Genomic DNA, 19316 nt, shown 5'->3' with positions numbered 1-19316 from the left:
TTCCCCCCCCCCCCCCCCCCCCCCACCCTCGAGCACCCAGACACCATCAGTCTAACACTACACTTTATCCATTCCTAGTCGTGCGTGTGCACGTGTGTGTGTGTGTGTGTGTGTGTGTGTGTGCGTGCAAGTGTGTGTGAGTATGTGTATATGGTGTATATGTGAGTGAGCGTGTGTGTGTGTGTGTGCATGTTTGTGTGTAAGTGTGTTTGTGTGTGTGCATTTGTGTGTGTGTGTGTGGGTAAGTGTGTGTGTGAGAGATAGTGTGCATGCGAGTGTGTGAGCATGAGGGTGGGGGTGGGGGGGGGAGGGTGTGTTTTACTCACAATGAGAGCCATACTGAGACAGAGTCCAGTGAGACCAGGGGTCAGCTCATCGCGGTAGGTCACGGCCAGGACACCGGTACACAGGATAAGGACGTCGGACAACAGTCCCAGCCACACCGACAACCACCTGTGCGGGTTCAGCTTCTACATTACTCAGTCACATGAACTTTGTTTTAATTTTAGTAAAAGTTTTACGGCACTAGCAACACAATAAGGTCATATAATAGTCGTTTGTTTTAGTAGAGGTTTTCTGGCGCTCGCAACTGCATAAAGTCATATGAGCGCCAGACGATTAGAGGTGTTACAAGAGAGTAACAAACATAAAAAAGAAGGAGGGGGAGATAAGGACGATAGATGTTTGATAGGAAAGAAGGAGCAAACTAAACCAGAGCACCCACAAACCACTCGCTCTGTCACATCGACAAGTGTTACATTACCCAGTGGTTGTCAGTGTGGCTGGGTAATAATAGAGTAGTAGACCCCAAAAATGCAAACTTTCCCACACACATACACACATACAAACACACCCACACACAAATGCATACATTCCTACATACACAGGCACATGGCTCCACACAAAAAAGTACTCTTTAGTTTTAGTAAGAGTTTTATTGCACTTGCAGCACAATTAGGTCGCATAAGTGCCGAAGAATAGATGTGTTACAAGAGAGTAACATACACAAAAAAAAGAAGGAGGAGAGATACGGACGGGAGAGATTTGAAAAGAAAAAAGGAGCAAACCATACTAGAGCACCCGCCAACCACCCACACTTGATCATTTCTAAAAGACCCTGACCCATCACATTTTTTGCACAAAAGAGCTACAAGTTAACCCATCTGTGTACTCACATGTTAGGCACATGGCAAACGAGAAAAGTAATTTACAGAGTTATACAGAGTTCTTTTCGCTGACGATAAGAGCATTCTAAGTAGCATTGAGAAAAGCCTCCAAGAGCATTAAATAAAACAATATGACTACACAACAGGCATTACAGCATACAAGAGAAAAGACGTTTGGTTCTCCCTTCCGCATCGTAAGGTGGTAGAGGCCAAAAAAAAACATATATAGATGATAATGATAAATGATAACCGTCACATTTCACAAATAACGGATCAAGACACTAAAAACAGGAAGACAGAGCACATGAAACAAAAATGAACACCAACCAGTCACTCACAGGACAGAAACAACCTTTCAGTCACACTTCTACAAACACCATCACGATAACTATCATCACCTCTCACAGGCATAAGCTGCCAGTTTGAAACGTTGGCTGAAGTCGATTTTGTCTTCCGCTAAATGAATAAATCTCCCTTCCTGGCCCAGTGCCCGGATCACACTCACTCCGGCCAGTGATTCGCTGACGTGGTTAAACACAGGGGAGAGCCACTTACTCTGGAGTCGGCGCAGCTGGCACGACGTGGGCAGGTAAAACCTCTGAAACATTCAAATTCGAGTATCCGCCTTCAGTTTTTAGTTTTAGTTTTAGTTGAGGTTTTTACGGCGTTCGCAACTTCATAAGGTCGTATGAGCGCCAGAAGATTAGGGATGTTACGAGAAAGTAACAAACATAAAAAAGAAGCTGTAAGAGTTTTATTGCACTTGCAACACAATTAGGTCGTATAAGTGCCGAAGAATAGAGGTGTTACAATAAAGTAACAAACATAAAAAAGAAGAAGGGGAGATAAGGACAATGGATGTTTGATAGGAAAGAAGAAGCAAACCACACCAGAGCACCCGCCAACCACCCATCGCCTTCAGTTTGAAAGTCAGAACAAAAGTAACAATGAGTAATAATGTAACTCTAAGTCTAATATTATTTCACCTGTTTGGGCCTGGATGGACACAAACCAAAACAACAATTGACTCAATATAAACAGTGCACTATTCTAAAACACCTTAGATTTGGATACGTAACCCCGCGGAGCGGTGCTACTGACTGACGTGGAAAAAATTTATCACACCAACAAATTAAAACGCAACAAAAAGGGAAAAATAAAAGAGACACAGTAACATATGTAATGTGGGCCCACCTATATTCTTCACATGAAAACAACAAACCAACAAGGTGTCAACAAGTGAGAAAGAGAAGAAGTGAAGTGGAAGTGAAAATAAACTTTTCTTTCTAAAAGCTTTTTTTCGGTTTTTATTTCCATTTTTCGGGGGGGATTTTTAATTTTAAATAATAAATAAATGCACAAATCCTGGTCGCAATATATTCGCATGCCAAAAATCGCAGTCGCGATTTCTGGGTTGCAGCTATGACAAACGAAGATGCTAGCTACATGCGTGTAGCTATTACCATCAACATCAGAAACTGATCTACACCAAAATATCTATTACCATCAAAACCCTTAAGTCAGTTACACTCCAATGTCAACTTACTTCTATGGAACTGTATATTGAAGGCATGTGCAGGTTTAAAAACCACAACTAAATATAAGAGGAAAATGTAGATTTTCAAACTGTATTGCACAATAAATATCAAAATTATTACTCCATGAAAAAATTCCCTGCATAAACTTTTATCATATCTTGTAGTGCCTATCTGCAAAGTTTCAAGCCATTTGGTTAAAAAAAAAAAAACAGCCTTAGGCAAAAAAATAACACTATAAAAAAGTCCAAACAGCTATAATTTTTTTTATCATATTCATTTTCATTTTAAACATAGGATTTTTTTTTTGGGGGGGGGGGGGGGGGGGCATTATTAATCTAATCAGTGCCAAAAATAAAAGCTTTCAGCACTAAAACACACCCTAAGACAAGTTTTGGTGAATTTGACCCTTTTTAAAAAGTACAAACTGCCAAGCTGCATCTACAAGCTATGTTCTGGCAGTTTTCCTACTTGCTTTAAAAAAAAATCTATAGTTACCTCCAAGACATAAAAGAGACAAATGATGGGCACTGCAGCAGCGAGGAAGATTGGAAGATTGATGACGATGGTGATGAGAATGCAGAGGATGCCGATGCAACTGTGCAGCCAGATCTCGATGAAGAGGAACAGCGTCATGTCCATCACATTTATATCCTTGGAGAATCTGTCAGAAAAATGTGAGGAATGCAGCTTGTTCTCTTGGGTAAAGAGAAGAATATTGACACTATAACATCCATCTATTAATTAAGTGCAGTGATTAAAAGCGAGACAGAAACATTTTCGGCTTCCTGGGAAGCATACAATACAAGCTGCAGTTTACACGCACTAAAACATTAACTAACTGACAAAATCTTTCGCTGTATCCATTCAACCTGGCTAAAGTGATTAAAATTCATTGAAAGTGCCTTTCACAAGCACACAATGTCCGGCCCCTGATGGAATTCAAACCTACGAACTTATGGTTGAGAATTCGAAAGTTTAAGCACTAAACTACTGATGTCACATAGACGATCTTGAAAAAACATGTTTTCTTTCAGATCTTAGGACAATATATACACACAAAAGCAAAAACACCACCTGAGAGAGACAGTCTCACCTAGCTAAAATTCTGCCCATGGGCGTCGTTTCAAAGAACTGGATGGGACTGTACAGGACGCTGTCCAGCATGTCTGCGTGGACAGATTGTGAGAAGATCTTGTGTCGGAACGCCTTGATCACAGAGTAAACGACTATCACCACCGCTGAGGGACGGAAACATTGGTGGGAGGTGAAAACAAGCACAGTCGAACATGTATGTCTTTACTGATCCCTCAAGATCACAGAGAAAAGTGACTGCTATAGACTGGTGGCTGCTGTGGACAGGTTCAGGGCTATGGTCACTTATTAGACTTGATAAAGTTGACAGATGGTTTAAGATATGAAATCTTAATTTCATGTTCCCATTTCATTTCATTTCCCAAAAGATTGTTATCTATCATGAGAGCTTCTTAACACTGATTGAATGTATGCACTCAGCCTGAAGACAGGTTGGCAGAAAACCTTTATTGCAAGTAACCGCCAGGTTAAAGATGTTGCTGGAGAGTTACATACAAAAAATAAAACAGACAAGGAGAGATAAAGATATTAGATCATCTGATAGGAAAGAAAGAGCAAACCACACCAGAGCACCCACTAACCACCCGCCAAATGGTATCATACAAAAATTCTCCACAATAAATTTCATGATACTTATTCTCTCAAGAGTAAATTTCATTACATTTACTCTCCACAACAAATTTACACATCTTACTCATAATAATTTATTTCATTACTCTATTTGCCTGAGTAAATTTCATTACGCTTACTCTCCAGAACTTAATTTCCCAACACTTACTCTCCAGAACTTAATTTCCCAACACTTACTCTCCAGAACTTAATTTCCCAACACTTACTCTCCAGAACTTAATTTCCCAACACTTACTCTCCAAAATTTAATTTCTCAACACTTACTCTCCAGAATGCCCCACATGGCATAAGTAGTGATGTAGTAGTTGTTCCCTTCACGTCGCAGCTCGCTGTCCCCCGGCAGCGACACGTTGCTCAAGACCGGGTCATCTACCCAGAAGGTGAGCCAGAAGCCATCGGCCAGGTCAAAGACGAAGTAACTGATGTACAGCAGGACCATGATAGTCATTGGAACAACGCCCATAGTACGGTACAGGGCAGCGTACACTGACCACTCCACCTGCATCACACATATGAAAAAATTATCTTATTATATACATACATCGGCACAGCATAAATTACCATTCAACAGCAAGCTCTATGTGATTTACAATGAATATTAACACCCCTGCAGAACTGATGACATTCTGAAACAATCTCAACTACCTGGGAAGCATACAGAGTGAGCTGTCATTTTAAACACCCAAAAACATTAACAAACTGATAAGATCTTATGCTGTCTTGGCCGGGTACCTATTTCCACCTGAGTGACATGTGGAAAATTCATGTAAGTGCCTTTCCCAAGGACACAATGTCGGGCCCGAGGCTCAAACCCCCGAACCCGCACCTCAAGGTTACTCATCAGGTAACCTAACCATTTGACTACCGATGCCACAAAATACAACAACAACTGGACAAAACTACAGATGGCATCACAAACATACACGTACACCTTTAACCGTAAACACCCCTCCCACTATTCTTTCTTCCTCACGCACTCACTCTTCCATGAGCCAGTTCTTCTTCCGCAATTAAGCGACTGCTCTCATCCTCAGTTTCATGTTTGACAAGATCTTTCTCTGTATGCCCGAAAGCTGTAACCTCACTGGCATTCCTGACAAAACAAACATGACATATTATTCTGCAGTGTACAAATTTGTTTTCAGACAACCTTAAAATTACAATTTTATATTAGAACAACAGAAAAAAAACTCCTTGCTTTATCAGATATACACAACGCTATACTAAAATAGAAAGTTCTCCACTTTGAAATATTCTATTACATTTTTTTGTTGAGATTCTAGATTAAAAAAAAAAAGAAAACCCCCCAACTTTTGGAGTAGTCTACCGTATTCTGTGCTGAGTATTTAGATCTAAACAAAAAAGAAAAAGAGATAGATAGATATATATATATATATCACTTATCACTACATGGCATTGGACAGAAGGGCGAGAGCCCAGCTGTTGCTGGATCGATAACAACAACAACAACATATATATATATATATATATATATATATATATATATATATATATATATATATATATATAGAGAGAGAGAGAGAGAGAGAGAGAGAGAGAGAGAGAGAGAGAAAAGAGAAACTAATTCTACTTTTGAAATTATATATGAGTCACGATGTGGTGGGATCAGGGGCTTGTCAATTTTTGGGCAAGTGGAGTTATTGGTATCTGCTTAAAACTTGTTTGTTTGTCTTGCTTTAAATATTAAAAAAATCCATTTATCTTGGATACAAGTCGATATATTTGCGATTGAAGGAGGTGGGGTCGCCTGGTTTCAGAAATAAAATTAGCGAGAAAATGGCAGCCAAAGTTTGGTGACTTCCATAGCTCAAGATTCCTTGGTAACTGTAAATTTACACTTTTCATGCCTTTAATCAATGTTTGTCAATAAAATCCATGCATAAAAGTGTTTTTAAATGGACATACAAGGTGTTGAGCTAAATAACAAAAATTTGAAAAAAAAATTTAAACCCCTGGCTGAAAATTGCAGATTTCTTCGATTTCATTATTTTTGACGAGCGCCTGATTCACGAAGATACCTCACATATTGTATTCTGTGTTTAGAAGGAGGTAAACAATGAAAAAGCTCACCCCCGCACACAAAAAACAACAAAACTACTTAGAAGCAAAGTTCTCTAAGGAAAAAACAATATTTCGTCCAGACCTGTTTGTCCCAGTAGCAGCATCAAGACCCACTGCCTCATCCACCTCAGAGGATGATGACTGAACGGAAATCAAACGCTGAAAAAGTTTCTGACGTATTTCCTCTGAGAATGAGAGAAAAAAAAAGACCAGTCTTTTCTCCTTAATGTAAAGGGAACAGTGAAAAAATAATGAAAATCAAATATTCTAATTTACAATACAATTTCTAAATTTGTATTTTGATCTGAAGGAAGAGCTATTGGAACAAGGACAAGGACCAACCATCAGGCCAAGAGCACATTGTCAGGAGAAGGGTAAAAAGAAAATACTGAACCATACGGGATTAGAACTTGAGTGGGGGTCGCCATCCGCCTAAAATATGTAAACCGTGTGGATGCCTGACACTGACAATGAGTCTCTTATCACACGCAGTCCTTACCAGACGAATCCCCATCCAGCTCAGCAGCTTCTTCCTCAGCATCTTGCACAGACACAGAACTCTCTCTCCCACACACCTCGTCCGCGGAAGCTTGGACGTTGTCGCCACTTCCAGACTCTAGCTGCTGCTGTTGTTGTTCTGGTTGTTGCTGCTGCTGCTGTTGCACATACTGTGATAGAAACTGGGCAAAAGGGCCATGGTGTTGCATCAGCTGTTCCAGGGAGCCCTGCTCTGTGACTTGACCAGCAGTCATCACCACGACTTGGTCCACCTCTGTCAGCCAGTGGAGGCCGTGGGTCACCATGACTCTTGTCTGATATAGAACAGAAAATCATTGAAGTCACAAAGTAATTCAATCCTTACTTAAGTCAGCCTCATGACTTGAGCAAAAGTGTCTCTGCTCCATAATTGGAATTTAAGTACAAGATACAAAACCCTGAAATATTGATGATACTAAACAAGCACAGACATTTTTTTTATCATACTAACAACTAGAAATCTGAAGAAAATGACTAATGCACTTGAAGACTCCAGTTAAAAAATCAAAAGAGTCAATTAAAAAAAAAAATTGAGTTTTTGACTCTCGTTGAATTCTTTAGAAAAAATCGGATTGTCTTCTCTGCAAACAATTTCATGGACAACCAAGGTAAGTCCTGTGCAATATTTGGTAAAAGAAATGCTATACTCACTATCGGGTATAGACTTTCAAACTTTCAGTTTCTAATTTCTCTACTTTCTTAAAATGTAAACTTGACTGGTTTTTCAACTGAAGCCAACCCTTTTTTTGTATAGGTAATCTTTTTATGGCACTTGCAACTGCATATGGTCATATGACCTTATGCAGCTGCATGTGCCGCTGGAATGTGACATGTTTATTATTTGTGGAATGTGACACTGACGCGTTTGTTATTGGAAAAAAACATGTTTGTTATGTGAGGAATATGACACTGACATGTTTGTTATGTGAGGAATATGACACTGACATGTTTATTATTTGTGGAATGTGACACTGACTTGTTTGTTATTTGTGGAATATGACATTGACAAGTTTGTTTTTTGTGGAAAAAAACATGTTTGTTATTTGTGGAATGTGACATGTTTATTATTTGTGGAATATGATATGTTTGTTGTTTGTGGAATACGACACTGACATGTTTGTTATTTGTGGAAAAAAACATGTTTGTCATTTGTGGAATATGACACTGACATGTTTGTTATTAGTGGAATATGACATGTTTATTATTTGTGGAATGTGACATGTTTATTATTTGCATGTGAAACGCTCATAATGTCATTTGGTGTATGTGGCAAGCTTGCTGTTTGTGTTATGTGACACACTTGTTATTAAGAGTGTGTGACATGTTAGTTTATTGAAATTTTGACTGACCTTGTCCTTCAGCAAGCCACCGGGTCCGACAAGATTCTGGAAGATGTGCCGTCCCACGTGGCTGTCTACTGCGCTGAGAGGGTCGTCCATGAGGTACAAGTCACACTGTTGGTACGTCGCTCGGGCCAGGCTGATCCGCTGCTTCTGACCACCGCTTAAGTTGACACCCTTGGAGGGAGAGAAAAAAAGTTGACACACTTGGAGAGAGAGAAAAGACACACTTGGAGGGAGAGAGAGGAAAACAGTTGACTCACTTGGACGGAGAAAAAAGAGTTGACACACTTATGAGAGAGAAAAAAGTTGACACACTTGGAGGGAGAGAGAAGAAAAAAGTTGACACACTTGGAGGGAGAGAAAAGAAAAAAGTCGACACCCTGAAGGGAGAGAAAAGACATACTTGGAGGGAGAGAGGAGAAAAAAGTTGACACACTTGGAGGGAGAGAAAAGAAAAAAGTTGACATACTTGTTGAGAGAGAAAAAAGTTGACACCTTTGAATGGAGAGAAAAGAATAAAGTTGACACACTGGGAGGGAAAGAAAAAATTTGACACACGAATGGAGAGAAAAAGTTGACACACCTGTTCAGAGAGAAAAAAAGTTGACATTCTTGGAGGAAGAGAAAAGAAAAATGAAGTGACTATTTCTCCGAACGCTTGGGAAAATAAACTTGACCTCTATTTCTCAGAAGTTTTTCCGCTCTCGAGATTTTTTGGTTAGGCCTATTTGGGACTATTTCTGTGTCATCTTTCATTTTGGCATTCTGCGAGGACTGGGAGGAAGTATTTTTTGTATCGAATTCAATTTCAAGAGCTAGAGATTTTTAAATGTCTGAATATTCAAATACTTCAATTGTGGTTAGGGCAGCGTTCCCGGGCTATACTTCATTTGAAAATGCCTTTAAAAGGAACAGAGAGAAAACAAGACTGCTCGACTTTGGCAGTAACCTATTTTGCATTTAGTCACCCCTAAAAACTAAAATCCTTCATGTAAACAACAAAAAAATCCCTTCCTGCCACCCCACACACACACACACACACACACACACACACACACACACACACACACACACACACACACACGCGGGCCACTCTATTCGCAACAAATCTCGGGATTATAAGTTTATTTTCCCGAGTATTAGGAGAAATAGAGCCGGCCAAAGGAAACAGTTGACACACTTGGAGAGAGAGAAAACATTTGACGCCTCTGAAGGGAGAGAAAAAGTTGACATCTTTAACTCTTTATCTCCAAAGGGGGTAGACCCACTACGCTGGGACCCTCTTTTGGTAAGAAATCTAAAAGTGACAAAAACGTGACTAACTTGGTCATTAAATCAAGACAAGTGAACTTAATTTGATAGTTCTTCATCTAATGAATAAACTTCTGGTAAAAGAGACCTATTTTCCGAAATTGCCGAAAAGTAATTTGACTGAGAGTTTGTTGTAAACTGATGCCAGCGGCTCACCGCCACAGCGATTCTGTCCACAAGCTGCTGGGAGCCGCTTTCCGCAGATAAGTAAGGAGTTAAAGGGAGATGTTGATGGGGGGCGTAACAACATCTGCATTTTAAAAAAAAGGGAGCAAAAAAAGTTGATATCTTTAACTCTTTATCTCCGGCAAGCGGTCAAAAGCACTGTGCCGCTGAGCCACTGACAGCGACTCGGGCACATTTCTTTACAACTTTGCCATCAAATTGCTTTTTGGCAATTGCCCAAAACAGGTCTCTTTTATCGGGATATTATTCATTAGATGAAGACCTATTAAAACAGGTTAATTTGTTTTGATTTCATGACCAGTTTAGTGACTTTTTATTATTTTTAGATTTAAAACAAAAAAGGGCCCCAGCATAGTGGGTATGCCCCCTCGGAGATAAAGAGTTAAAGGGAGAGAAAAAAGTTGATGCCCTAAAAGGGATAGGAATAAGTTGAGAACAGCCTTTATGACACCTCTTGCTGTTGCTTAACTAACAAAAATAAAAAGAATCTTAACATGTGTTGGGGCAAAGGAAAAGCCAGTGTTGATACCAGTACTCACTATCAAGACACAGTAGTTCAATGTCAGTTTTGAACTTTTCCCATCAATGTGAATGGCTAGTAGAAACCTGTTCCTCATCTGCTCATGTCTTTGGAAAGCCAGAAAAAGAGTTTACAGAAAAGTAGAAAGTGGAAAGACATGGAATGATGTCAAAACGCTACCTCCCATGATAGGGAAAAGATGAATAAAAGTGTTGGTCTGTGACTTATACCCTGGTCCAGGGTGAGTAAGGCAAAACTGATGATGATGACGATGATGATGAAGAGTTTAATTATTGCCCCGTTACAGTCTTGTCTTCAGCTGACGCTGAGTTGTTTTGTTAAAAAAACGTCGAATTGACTCTCTAACAAAAAAATCCCACCAGGAGCGCTTGCTACTAAAATCTAATAAGAAAAAACAAGAGACAAAATTAATTTGCAGAAACTACATTTTTACCCTCTCGCCAATTTCTGTGTGGTCCCCAGCAGGCAACACAGCTAGGTCAGGTTCCAGAGCACAGGCCCCGATGACCTTCGAGTACAACTCCTCATCGAATTCACTACCAAACAGGATGTTATTTTTCACCGTATCATTCTGAATCCAGGCTTCCTGGGGGACATATGCCGTAGTGCCCTGCAAGCAGGAAAGCACAAAACATAAAGTTAGTAATCTTGCTTTAGTTGAAAGACATCTAAAAAATCTCAAGAAACCCAACACAGCCCACTTTAAAACAGAACACACTGCAGTATAGGCTACCATATTAGGTGAGGCAGCGTGGTGAAATCAGGCGCTTGTCAAAATAATGAAAGCAAAGAAACTGACACTTTTCCACTGGTTTGGCAATTATTATAGAAATTTTATTTTTTGGCTCAACACCTTCTTTGTCCATTTAAGAAACCATTTCAGTGTGAATTATAATGAAAAAACGTTGATCAAAGGCACAAAAAATGTAAATTGTCAGTATCCACGGACTCTGAGTCTTTTAAATAACCACACGTTGTGCGGCCATTTTTTCACTAATTTTACCTCTCAAATAAGGCGAACCTCACCTCAATCAATCACAAATATCTCTACATGTATTTAAGATAAATGGGTAAACCTTTCATTAAAAGCAAGGCAAATGAAAAAGCTTTAAGGCGATACCAATAACTCTACATGCCCAAAAATTGACGAATGCCTGATTCCACCGCATAGTTACACATATATACTTTACTATATTACAGGTGACCCCCCCCCCCCCCCTTTCCCCCCAACTCAGGTCCGAAAGTGACCCCTCCGTATTTTACACGAGGTCGTGCATATCCGGAATAACATTAATTTATGTATTCAGCTGTTTTCACATTTTTATTCATTTATCAAAAGTGGTCTAAACCTCTAAAAGACGTTCATTATTCTTTCGTATTCATTGATTGACTGACTCTCTAGTAACCAGAAATTTGTCTTTTCTAATCTAAACATGGAATAAAAAATCATTCACTATTCATTGTCTCATTCACATTCTCAGTGTACAAACAATCTTCACATGAATTGATGAGAAACCATATTCACTCATATCTTTTTCTCTTTGTTTGCTTGTTTATTTTCTTTTGATTCGTTTTGTTTTGTTTTGTTTTGTGAATGACTGCAGCAGGGGTTTAAGTCTGTTGACAGCATTTCTTTATAAAAAGCTTTTATGATAGAGGTATTTGGGGGTTTGTGTGTGGTAAGTGAGAATACATTCTTATACATGTAGAAAATGTTCATAAGTCAAACCCCGTCCACAGAGGCCACCTGTCTATGAAGGTTACTTTTCACTATGACCTCAAGTGATCATTATGGACAGGTTTGACTATAATATTATGAAAGGACTGTCATTGGGAGTGACAGATCCTTCAGTACTTCACCTTGCTCTCCACAGTCCCAAACAGAATGGACATCTCCTGGAGCATGGCAGAGATCAGCGATGATTTTCCAGAGCCAATCATGCCCACCACCGCAGTCAAACTGCCCTCCAATACTTTCAGGTTTATGCTGATAAGTTTAAAACAAAAATATAACATAATTTTCCTTTTGCACAAGCCAATCAAAACGACACCAACTGATTAGTAAAATCGTAATAACATTTATACATAAACATTTTTTTTTATTGTGCACTTGATGGGTTAATGGGTTAGCTATAATCATTGCAAGGTTATGATATGATTACTTTTGTTTTTGGTGGCTGTATATAGTTACATTTAATAGTAACGATTCACTTTCTCCAAGAAGCAAGTTGTAAATTTTTCTATGTAAAAGATGTCCTATGTTCAAGATAGTCATAAGAATCATATTGAAAACATCACAATGGAATCATACAAATACTTTCAGCGATGATAATGCTATAAAACAAAAATATAATACATATTATATAGACGAATAGATAAATAAATATACTATATGTACACTTATCGTCGGTGCTCTGGTGGAATCTCGTTAATTTGAATTTGGGTGAAAATTGTTTTTTTTTGCACAGAAAGATTCCTGATACCTTGATACACAAAGTGTATAAACACATCCAGATTCAAACTACAGATGCTCGAAAATGCACTTTAAATTCTGTATAAATCTCGCTATCAATAACAATGACAAGTTGGATCTTTGAACCTCTCTAACTAATGCACTAGTGAGGTTCCATCAGAGCACCGATTGATTACCACAGGTTAGTGAACCTCATTATCTTCCTCTCTGTGGTCACTTACTTTATCAAATTCACTCGATATGTTGAGGGACAGAGAAAATTTAGCCCATGCAAAAACATAGCTCACTAGCCAGCCATTAGGAAATCATTAAATGACCCAGAGTACGTAAAAGATGACTATTTAACGACAACCCAAAGATAGCAAGTTAGACAACAGGAACTGAGAGCCACTTTGACCACCAATGCCACGTCATCTGACACTTACTTATTGAGAGTGGGGGCTTTGCTCCTGTCCCAGCTGAACTGACCGTTGGTGATTTGTAGAGCGACACCTGTGGGAGCACATTATATGGAGATGGGAAAGACTCACAAACCACAATACACGCTACAACAATCCATTTTCTACCTATATTTTCATTTCTCGAACTCAACAAAAAGTAAAAATAGACAGGACTTTTTCTCAAGTCATTTCTGTTTTTGATTAAAGAGATATATCAAGATCTTTAGTCAGAACACTATGTTGCTATTGTATTTTTTGGAAGGACTAAGAGAGCGTAAGATGAAGTGATGCTGAAAATCTAGCAATAAGTGCACCATGGAAAAAGTATAAATTGTTAAAAATTATTAATCATAGACCCAGTTTTAATCATCTGTGTTTTCAAACAGTGACAAGTTTTCATGATGTATAGCCTACATACAAGGCAGCCAACACAGGTGTGTTATGTTGCACAGCGCTCTTATCATAGAACTTGATTCCCAGATTTGATCCTTCGATATCACATCAAGCAGCTCAAGTGCATCTAAAAAGATTTGTTTTTCCTCCACCATTGCAGGGACAAGTGATGACTTAGCAGAACCGATCATGCCCACCACTGCGGTCACTGCCCTCCAATACCTTGTATCATTTTTGTTTTACAATTGTACCCAAATTATTCCCTTTTCTTGCTAATTTCAACATTTGAAATTTACATTTTGAAAAAATATTTCTAAAGCACATGCAACTGACACCACAGATTAAAAAACTGCAAAAAAAAAAAATCAAAATTTTGGATTAAAAGCATCTGAAAAACTGTCCGACAACATCTTCAGAGGCAACACCATGCTTCCCTCCCCTCAAATCCTACCTGGAGGTAGAGTTGCATTAGCAGGATCCCCTTGGACCTCAGTATTTGTCACCTCTTTCAGGAGTAGAAACTTCCCAATACGCTTGGCAGACACTATACCCTGAAAAAGAATTTTACAAAGCCAAATTTTCACCAAAAATGTGAAGTCACACCTTTCATCAACTCAAGGACCACGTTCATTTATGTTAAGAACGACTGGAAACAATCAGATCTAAACAGCATAAAAATTTTGCTTTAGCCCCTTTGTGACAGTTCCTGTACACCACACGTCCAACATCGCGGGCTAAAATGTTATCCTTCTTTACAACGTAGATGCAAATATCAGTTGATTACAGCAATAATGTGGACCATAATATGTACACCATACAGGATTTTTATAACTGCATTACAACAGCTTTGAACAGAATTTTACCAGAAACCAGTCAAAAGGATTAGAATTAGCGGTAATGAAATTGTACGAATGAAGTAAATCTTTAATTTAATTTTGGTGGGAATTTGTGCTGGGGTTTACCGGTTTCATTCTCAGACAGTGTTTTTGCGACTTTCCAAAGACCTATTTATATCCTTTTTGTTGAGATTACCACACCCTGGAGTATTCCTGATTTCTTAAATAAAACAGAAACATGAATATGCTTCTTAAAAAAAGTGAACATGTGAGGCGTTGTGGTGAAATCAGGCGTTCATCAATATAATGAAATAGAAGAAACTGGCATTTTCCCGCTTATTTTGAACTATATCATGCAAATCAGAAATATATATTTTCCTATTTCATACTAAATGTGTTGTAGTTTGCCTTTTCAAGTTTAAGATAAAGAAAATCGAATTGAATTAATCTATATGGATAATGGCGTTATGCTTCTTGAACAGTGAGCCTTCAAGTGTTATTGAAAGACCAAAATGCGGGAGCTTTCGCGGTCTGGATGTTAAGGTGCTGGCCTCTCATTCAATAAGTCTTGGAGAGCGACGAAAAATTTTCTTCTCTAAAATAAGGTCATAAGAGAGCGCAGGACACATTAAATATTTTCAGTTGGTAGGAAATTTTGGATTTTGCCCGGGTGGTGGCCGAGCGTACTTCTATCGATTTTGGACCACCAAGGGATCTTCAACGTGCGCATTTTGCAAATGGGACCTCCAAGACTTTTTCACCCTTATCCGAGAAGGCTAGGTGTAGATCTTACCGACCATAAGACCAGGGGAGTGGCTGAAAGACAGCAGTAAGAAAGAGCCAAGTAGCAGTAGAAAGGCTGCAGAAAGAGTCAGGAGCCCAGAGGAGGGGGCAAAGGAGGTGAGGGGGTAGGGGCAGAAATAGGTGACGAGACAATCAAACATAATTATGATACAACAACCATCAATACAAAAACTCCCCCACACACCACAAGAAGCTTTGTTCATTGTTCATTGTATCAGGAAGCAACATCCCTGCATTCCAGACATACGAAGCTTTGAGAACACTGAAAGGGAAAAAAATGTACTTACAGTGACAATGAAGCCAAACACATAGGCCGATTTGTTGACAGCTTGTCTAATGAATGTACAGTAGGCCATTGTAACGAACACTGTCGCTGCATCCAAGCGATGGTCATCTTCCACTAGCACGTGCGTTACGAAAATGAAGAAAACCATCTGAAATGAACAAGCAATCCAACTTCTACCAAATTCCAGCATAATACTAAGTGAATGGGCAGTAATGCTCACATTAGTGCAAGAATACACAACAGGACAATAAAATATCTTAGTTTAATTTAGCTTAGTAGAGGTTTTACGGCGCTCGCAACTGCATAAGGTCATATGAGCACCAAGGGGTGGATGTCAACAGAGAAGTCCTTACAGGGAATCAGACTTACTCTGCTCACCTCTCTAGCTTCAACAGCACAAAGTCTGCTTCGACTATCAAGGTACCCTGGAAGTAGTGGGCCACAAGAATGTGACAAACATACAAAAGAAGTAGAGGAAAATGAAAATAGAAAGGATTAGGAAAGAAAACGCAGCAGTTCCCTGTTGAAAATCAGGCACAGTTATGAGCGTGACATTGACGAATCAGCCAATTTACAATTCTACTGTGCATGAACGAGAAAAGCCCCTCCTTTGGGAAAGGCATAAAGACACTTCAGTCAGTGGCACCGCCCCGGGGGTATAAAATACTTGAAAAAGAAGTCCAGTGCTTACATGATAACAAAATGCTGAGACAGTAACTTATTGGCTACTTCCTTCAGTAAGCATTAATTTATAGTCCTTGTCATATCAAACTACACTTGAATTTCCAGAAACTGCAGTCACTTGAGCTTGCACCATTTAATTTAAAATCGTGCTGGTTTCCATAAGTGGACATATGCTCTAAGAAAATAAAATGTCTGATATAAGCTTCTGTACCTTTTCAGAATCATCTGTAGATCAGTCATAACTGTACAGTAGAACATAATATGATGAGATCCTCTTTAACAAATTTGTCCTTTCCATTCAACTTACTACTCCCCCCCCTCCCCCACAAAACAAAGCAAAAACAACAACAACCCAACAAAAAAACAACCCCAAAAGTTCAGTGTTCTGATAAAAAGGCCTGAACATTTTTCAGAATAAAAGTCTCTGCATGGCGCACCGCATTAAATTAAAAATAGATAAGATATTAACATGTGCCAAAATATTTAATACATAGGCCTAGGCCTATCAGAAAAACCTAAATATTAAAAAAATAGAACTCATCAATAACTGCATATAGATGTGCATAATGGATGGGTGAAGGTCTTGCTGTAAAGAAATTATTTTCTCCTCTTGGTGGAGGTGCCAGCCAGTTTGCACTCCTCCCCCTCTTTTAATACTAGGTAAATGTACCTAGTTTCTGACTTGTTTATTTGGATTAAAAAAAAACTAGGTACCTATTTGTTTTATAAAAATAATCGAATAATGCCCTGCCCCAACCAGAAATGTACAAGAGTTCAACGACCCCTTCTGGTCTTCCTTCAGGCCTAGCCGGTGTCGGGTTACAATTTGCCGACCAGGCAGTAAACATTTTCATCTCAGCCGCAAAAAGACGCAAAAGCCGGATAGCCGAAAAACTGGCCCACCTGATAATTTCATTGATCTATGAGAGATGCTCACCCAGAAAATGGCTCCGGTCCAACTGTACGTGATGACCAAACCCAGCATATCAAATTTGAACAAAGCAGTAAGTTCCACTTCTCTTATTTCACTGATGAGTCGCTTAAACGCTGCGTTCCATGAATAGAGTTTCAGTACCTAGAAAAGATAAAGAAAGAGATAGAGGTTTAGAATTGTTCATCTAAAACCCTCCCCCCCCAAAAAAACAAAAAAAAAAAGAAAAAAAGAAAAAGAAAAAGAAAACCAAACATTATTTGCTTAGGATATGAGAATAAAAGGGAAAAAAATGGGTAGAGGGAGTATGGGAAGGTCACTGAAATATTTAAGTTTTTAACCCTAGTGCAAGCTTGAGTGAGAATGCTTCTTACTCTTCTAGGCATCCAACTCACACCTTGGTGAGCATTGGTATAAATCTAAGGGTCTATCCGAGAGAGCTAAGGTACAAGGGTTTTGCAGTCCCAGGGTTTAAAGGGTTAAGATAAAACAACAGCATTGGGGTTTCATTTAAAAAAAAAGTATATATGCATATGTGTGAGGAAGAAAGGATGTGTGAGAGAGTATATGTGTATAGGTGTGTGCACATGAATGCGTGTGTGTGTGTGTGTGTGTGTGTGTGTGAGTGTGTTCACATGTGTGTGGGTATGTGTTTGTGTGAGTATGTGTGTGTGTGAGTGGATGTGTGTGTGTGAGTGTGTGTGTGTGTGTGTGTGTGTGAGTGTGAGTGTGTGTGTGTGGGGTGAAACACCAAACCAATGTGCCAGTGTCTGGAAAAATAAAGATTTATCTTAAAAGAGACATGCAGCCTGGTGGAGAGAAAAGGCTTCAGGATAGAAAGACATGTTTTAGTTTTAGTTAGAGTTTTATGGCACTTGCAACACAAATAAGTCATATACGTACCAAAGATTAGAGGAGTTACTACAACAGACTAACACACGCACACACAAAAAAGAGAGAAGTGATCAAAGCGATAAATGCTTGATAAAAAAATGCAAACCATACCAGAGCTTCTGCCAACCACTCATGAAAGACAAAAGAAAGAGCAGGAAATGTTACTACATTTCTTCGGGTGAGGCCATATTACAAGTGAGAGCTGAAGCTAGCGATGAGCTATTAACTTGGGGGTAGCCATACTTTGAGCTGCTTTTCAAAAGCGAGAAATAAGCAGCAAATTAGCAGGAAACAGCTGAGGTGAAAACTGATTAGCTGATTGTCCCGTGGGTCAGAAACATGATTCAAGAGATGAGGGTGAGTAATTTTCTAGACTCATTTGGATAATGTGGACACCTCCAGACAGCCAGGGGATGAAATCTACAAACACTGAAATGTGAGGGAACGGTGGTGTCACTATTTCAAAATGAGCAAGATGGCTGGCCATAGACAGTTTCTTGTGTTTAAATTGCTTGAAAGTTCACCTTACTTGCGGAGCAAATTTGCTTTAGATAACAAAAGAAATTATTATTCAGTGCATCCCATTACATCACAAAGAAAGATTTTTGGAGAATTACTTCACTTAACACACGATTTAAAGGGAGATGAAGAAAATTTGCTTGATACTAACATTTCTGCTGCAGCTGCTGCTCCTGCTGTTATTACTACTACCACTGCTATTGCTACTGCTGCTATTAATACTACTATTAGTACTATAACTGCCACCACCACCACCATCACGACCACTACCACTCCCACCACCACCACTAACACCACAACTACCACTACTACTACCAGCACCAGTACCACTACCACCTGCATAGATGTATTATGTTTGTATAGGTTTTCAAAGTTGGTATTCTACTACCTTTTTTTAAATTCTCGTTTTCTGCTCCAACAAAGAAAACATAAAAAAAATTGTGGTGTCACTTAAAATGGAACTTCAGATCTTGAACTTTAAATTGGTTGTTGAAAATAGTTAAACGGGGAAGTTAGATTGAACAATAGACGGGAAGTGGGTCAAGAAGCGGCACAAGACACTCCAATCCAGAGGTAATAAATCACGTTAACAGGCCGAGTAGGAAGCGAGGAGAAACAAAACAAAGTATA

General features: G+C 39.1%; 1 protein-coding gene across 7 annotated transcripts in view; it reads right to left on the bottom strand.

Annotated features, from left to right (window-relative positions):
• Window positions 1–19316, bottom strand: part of LOC101863573 (multidrug resistance-associated protein 1) — a 57945-nt gene that overhangs the window by 8890 nt on the left and 29739 nt on the right. For 6 of the 7 annotated variants that reach the window (XM_005095047.3, XM_005095048.3, XM_035968884.1 and 3 more), the window contains 15 exons: window positions 17280–17417; window positions 15660–15806; window positions 14184–14283; window positions 13325–13391; window positions 12287–12413; window positions 10860–11036; window positions 8395–8562; window positions 7008–7320; window positions 6591–6693; window positions 5408–5519; window positions 4691–4925; window positions 3798–3942; window positions 3200–3365; window positions 1565–1764; window positions 327–453 (listed from right to left, as the gene is read on the bottom strand). In XM_005095047.3, the coding sequence (XP_005095104.1) occupies window positions 327–453; window positions 1565–1764; window positions 3200–3365; window positions 3798–3942; window positions 4691–4925; window positions 5408–5519; window positions 6591–6693; window positions 7008–7320; window positions 8395–8562; window positions 10860–11036; window positions 12287–12413; window positions 13325–13391; window positions 14184–14283; window positions 15660–15806; window positions 17280–17417 (2325 nt within the window). The remainder of the gene's footprint in view (window positions 1–326; window positions 454–1564; window positions 1765–3199; window positions 3366–3797; window positions 3943–4690; window positions 4926–5407; window positions 5520–6590; window positions 6694–7007; window positions 7321–8394; window positions 8563–10859; window positions 11037–12286; window positions 12414–13324; window positions 13392–14183; window positions 14284–15659; window positions 15807–17279; window positions 17418–19316) is intronic. The other variant, XR_001184726.2, reaches the window with a different exon arrangement.

This window comes from Aplysia californica, unplaced genomic scaffold (assembly GCF_000002075.1).
Source record: "Aplysia californica isolate F4 #8 unplaced genomic scaffold, AplCal3.0 scaffold00094, whole genome shotgun sequence".
NCBI classification, from domain to species: Eukaryota; Metazoa; Mollusca; class Gastropoda; order Aplysiida; family Aplysiidae; genus Aplysia; species Aplysia californica.
This window is presented reverse-complemented; position numbering and strand designations above follow the sequence as displayed.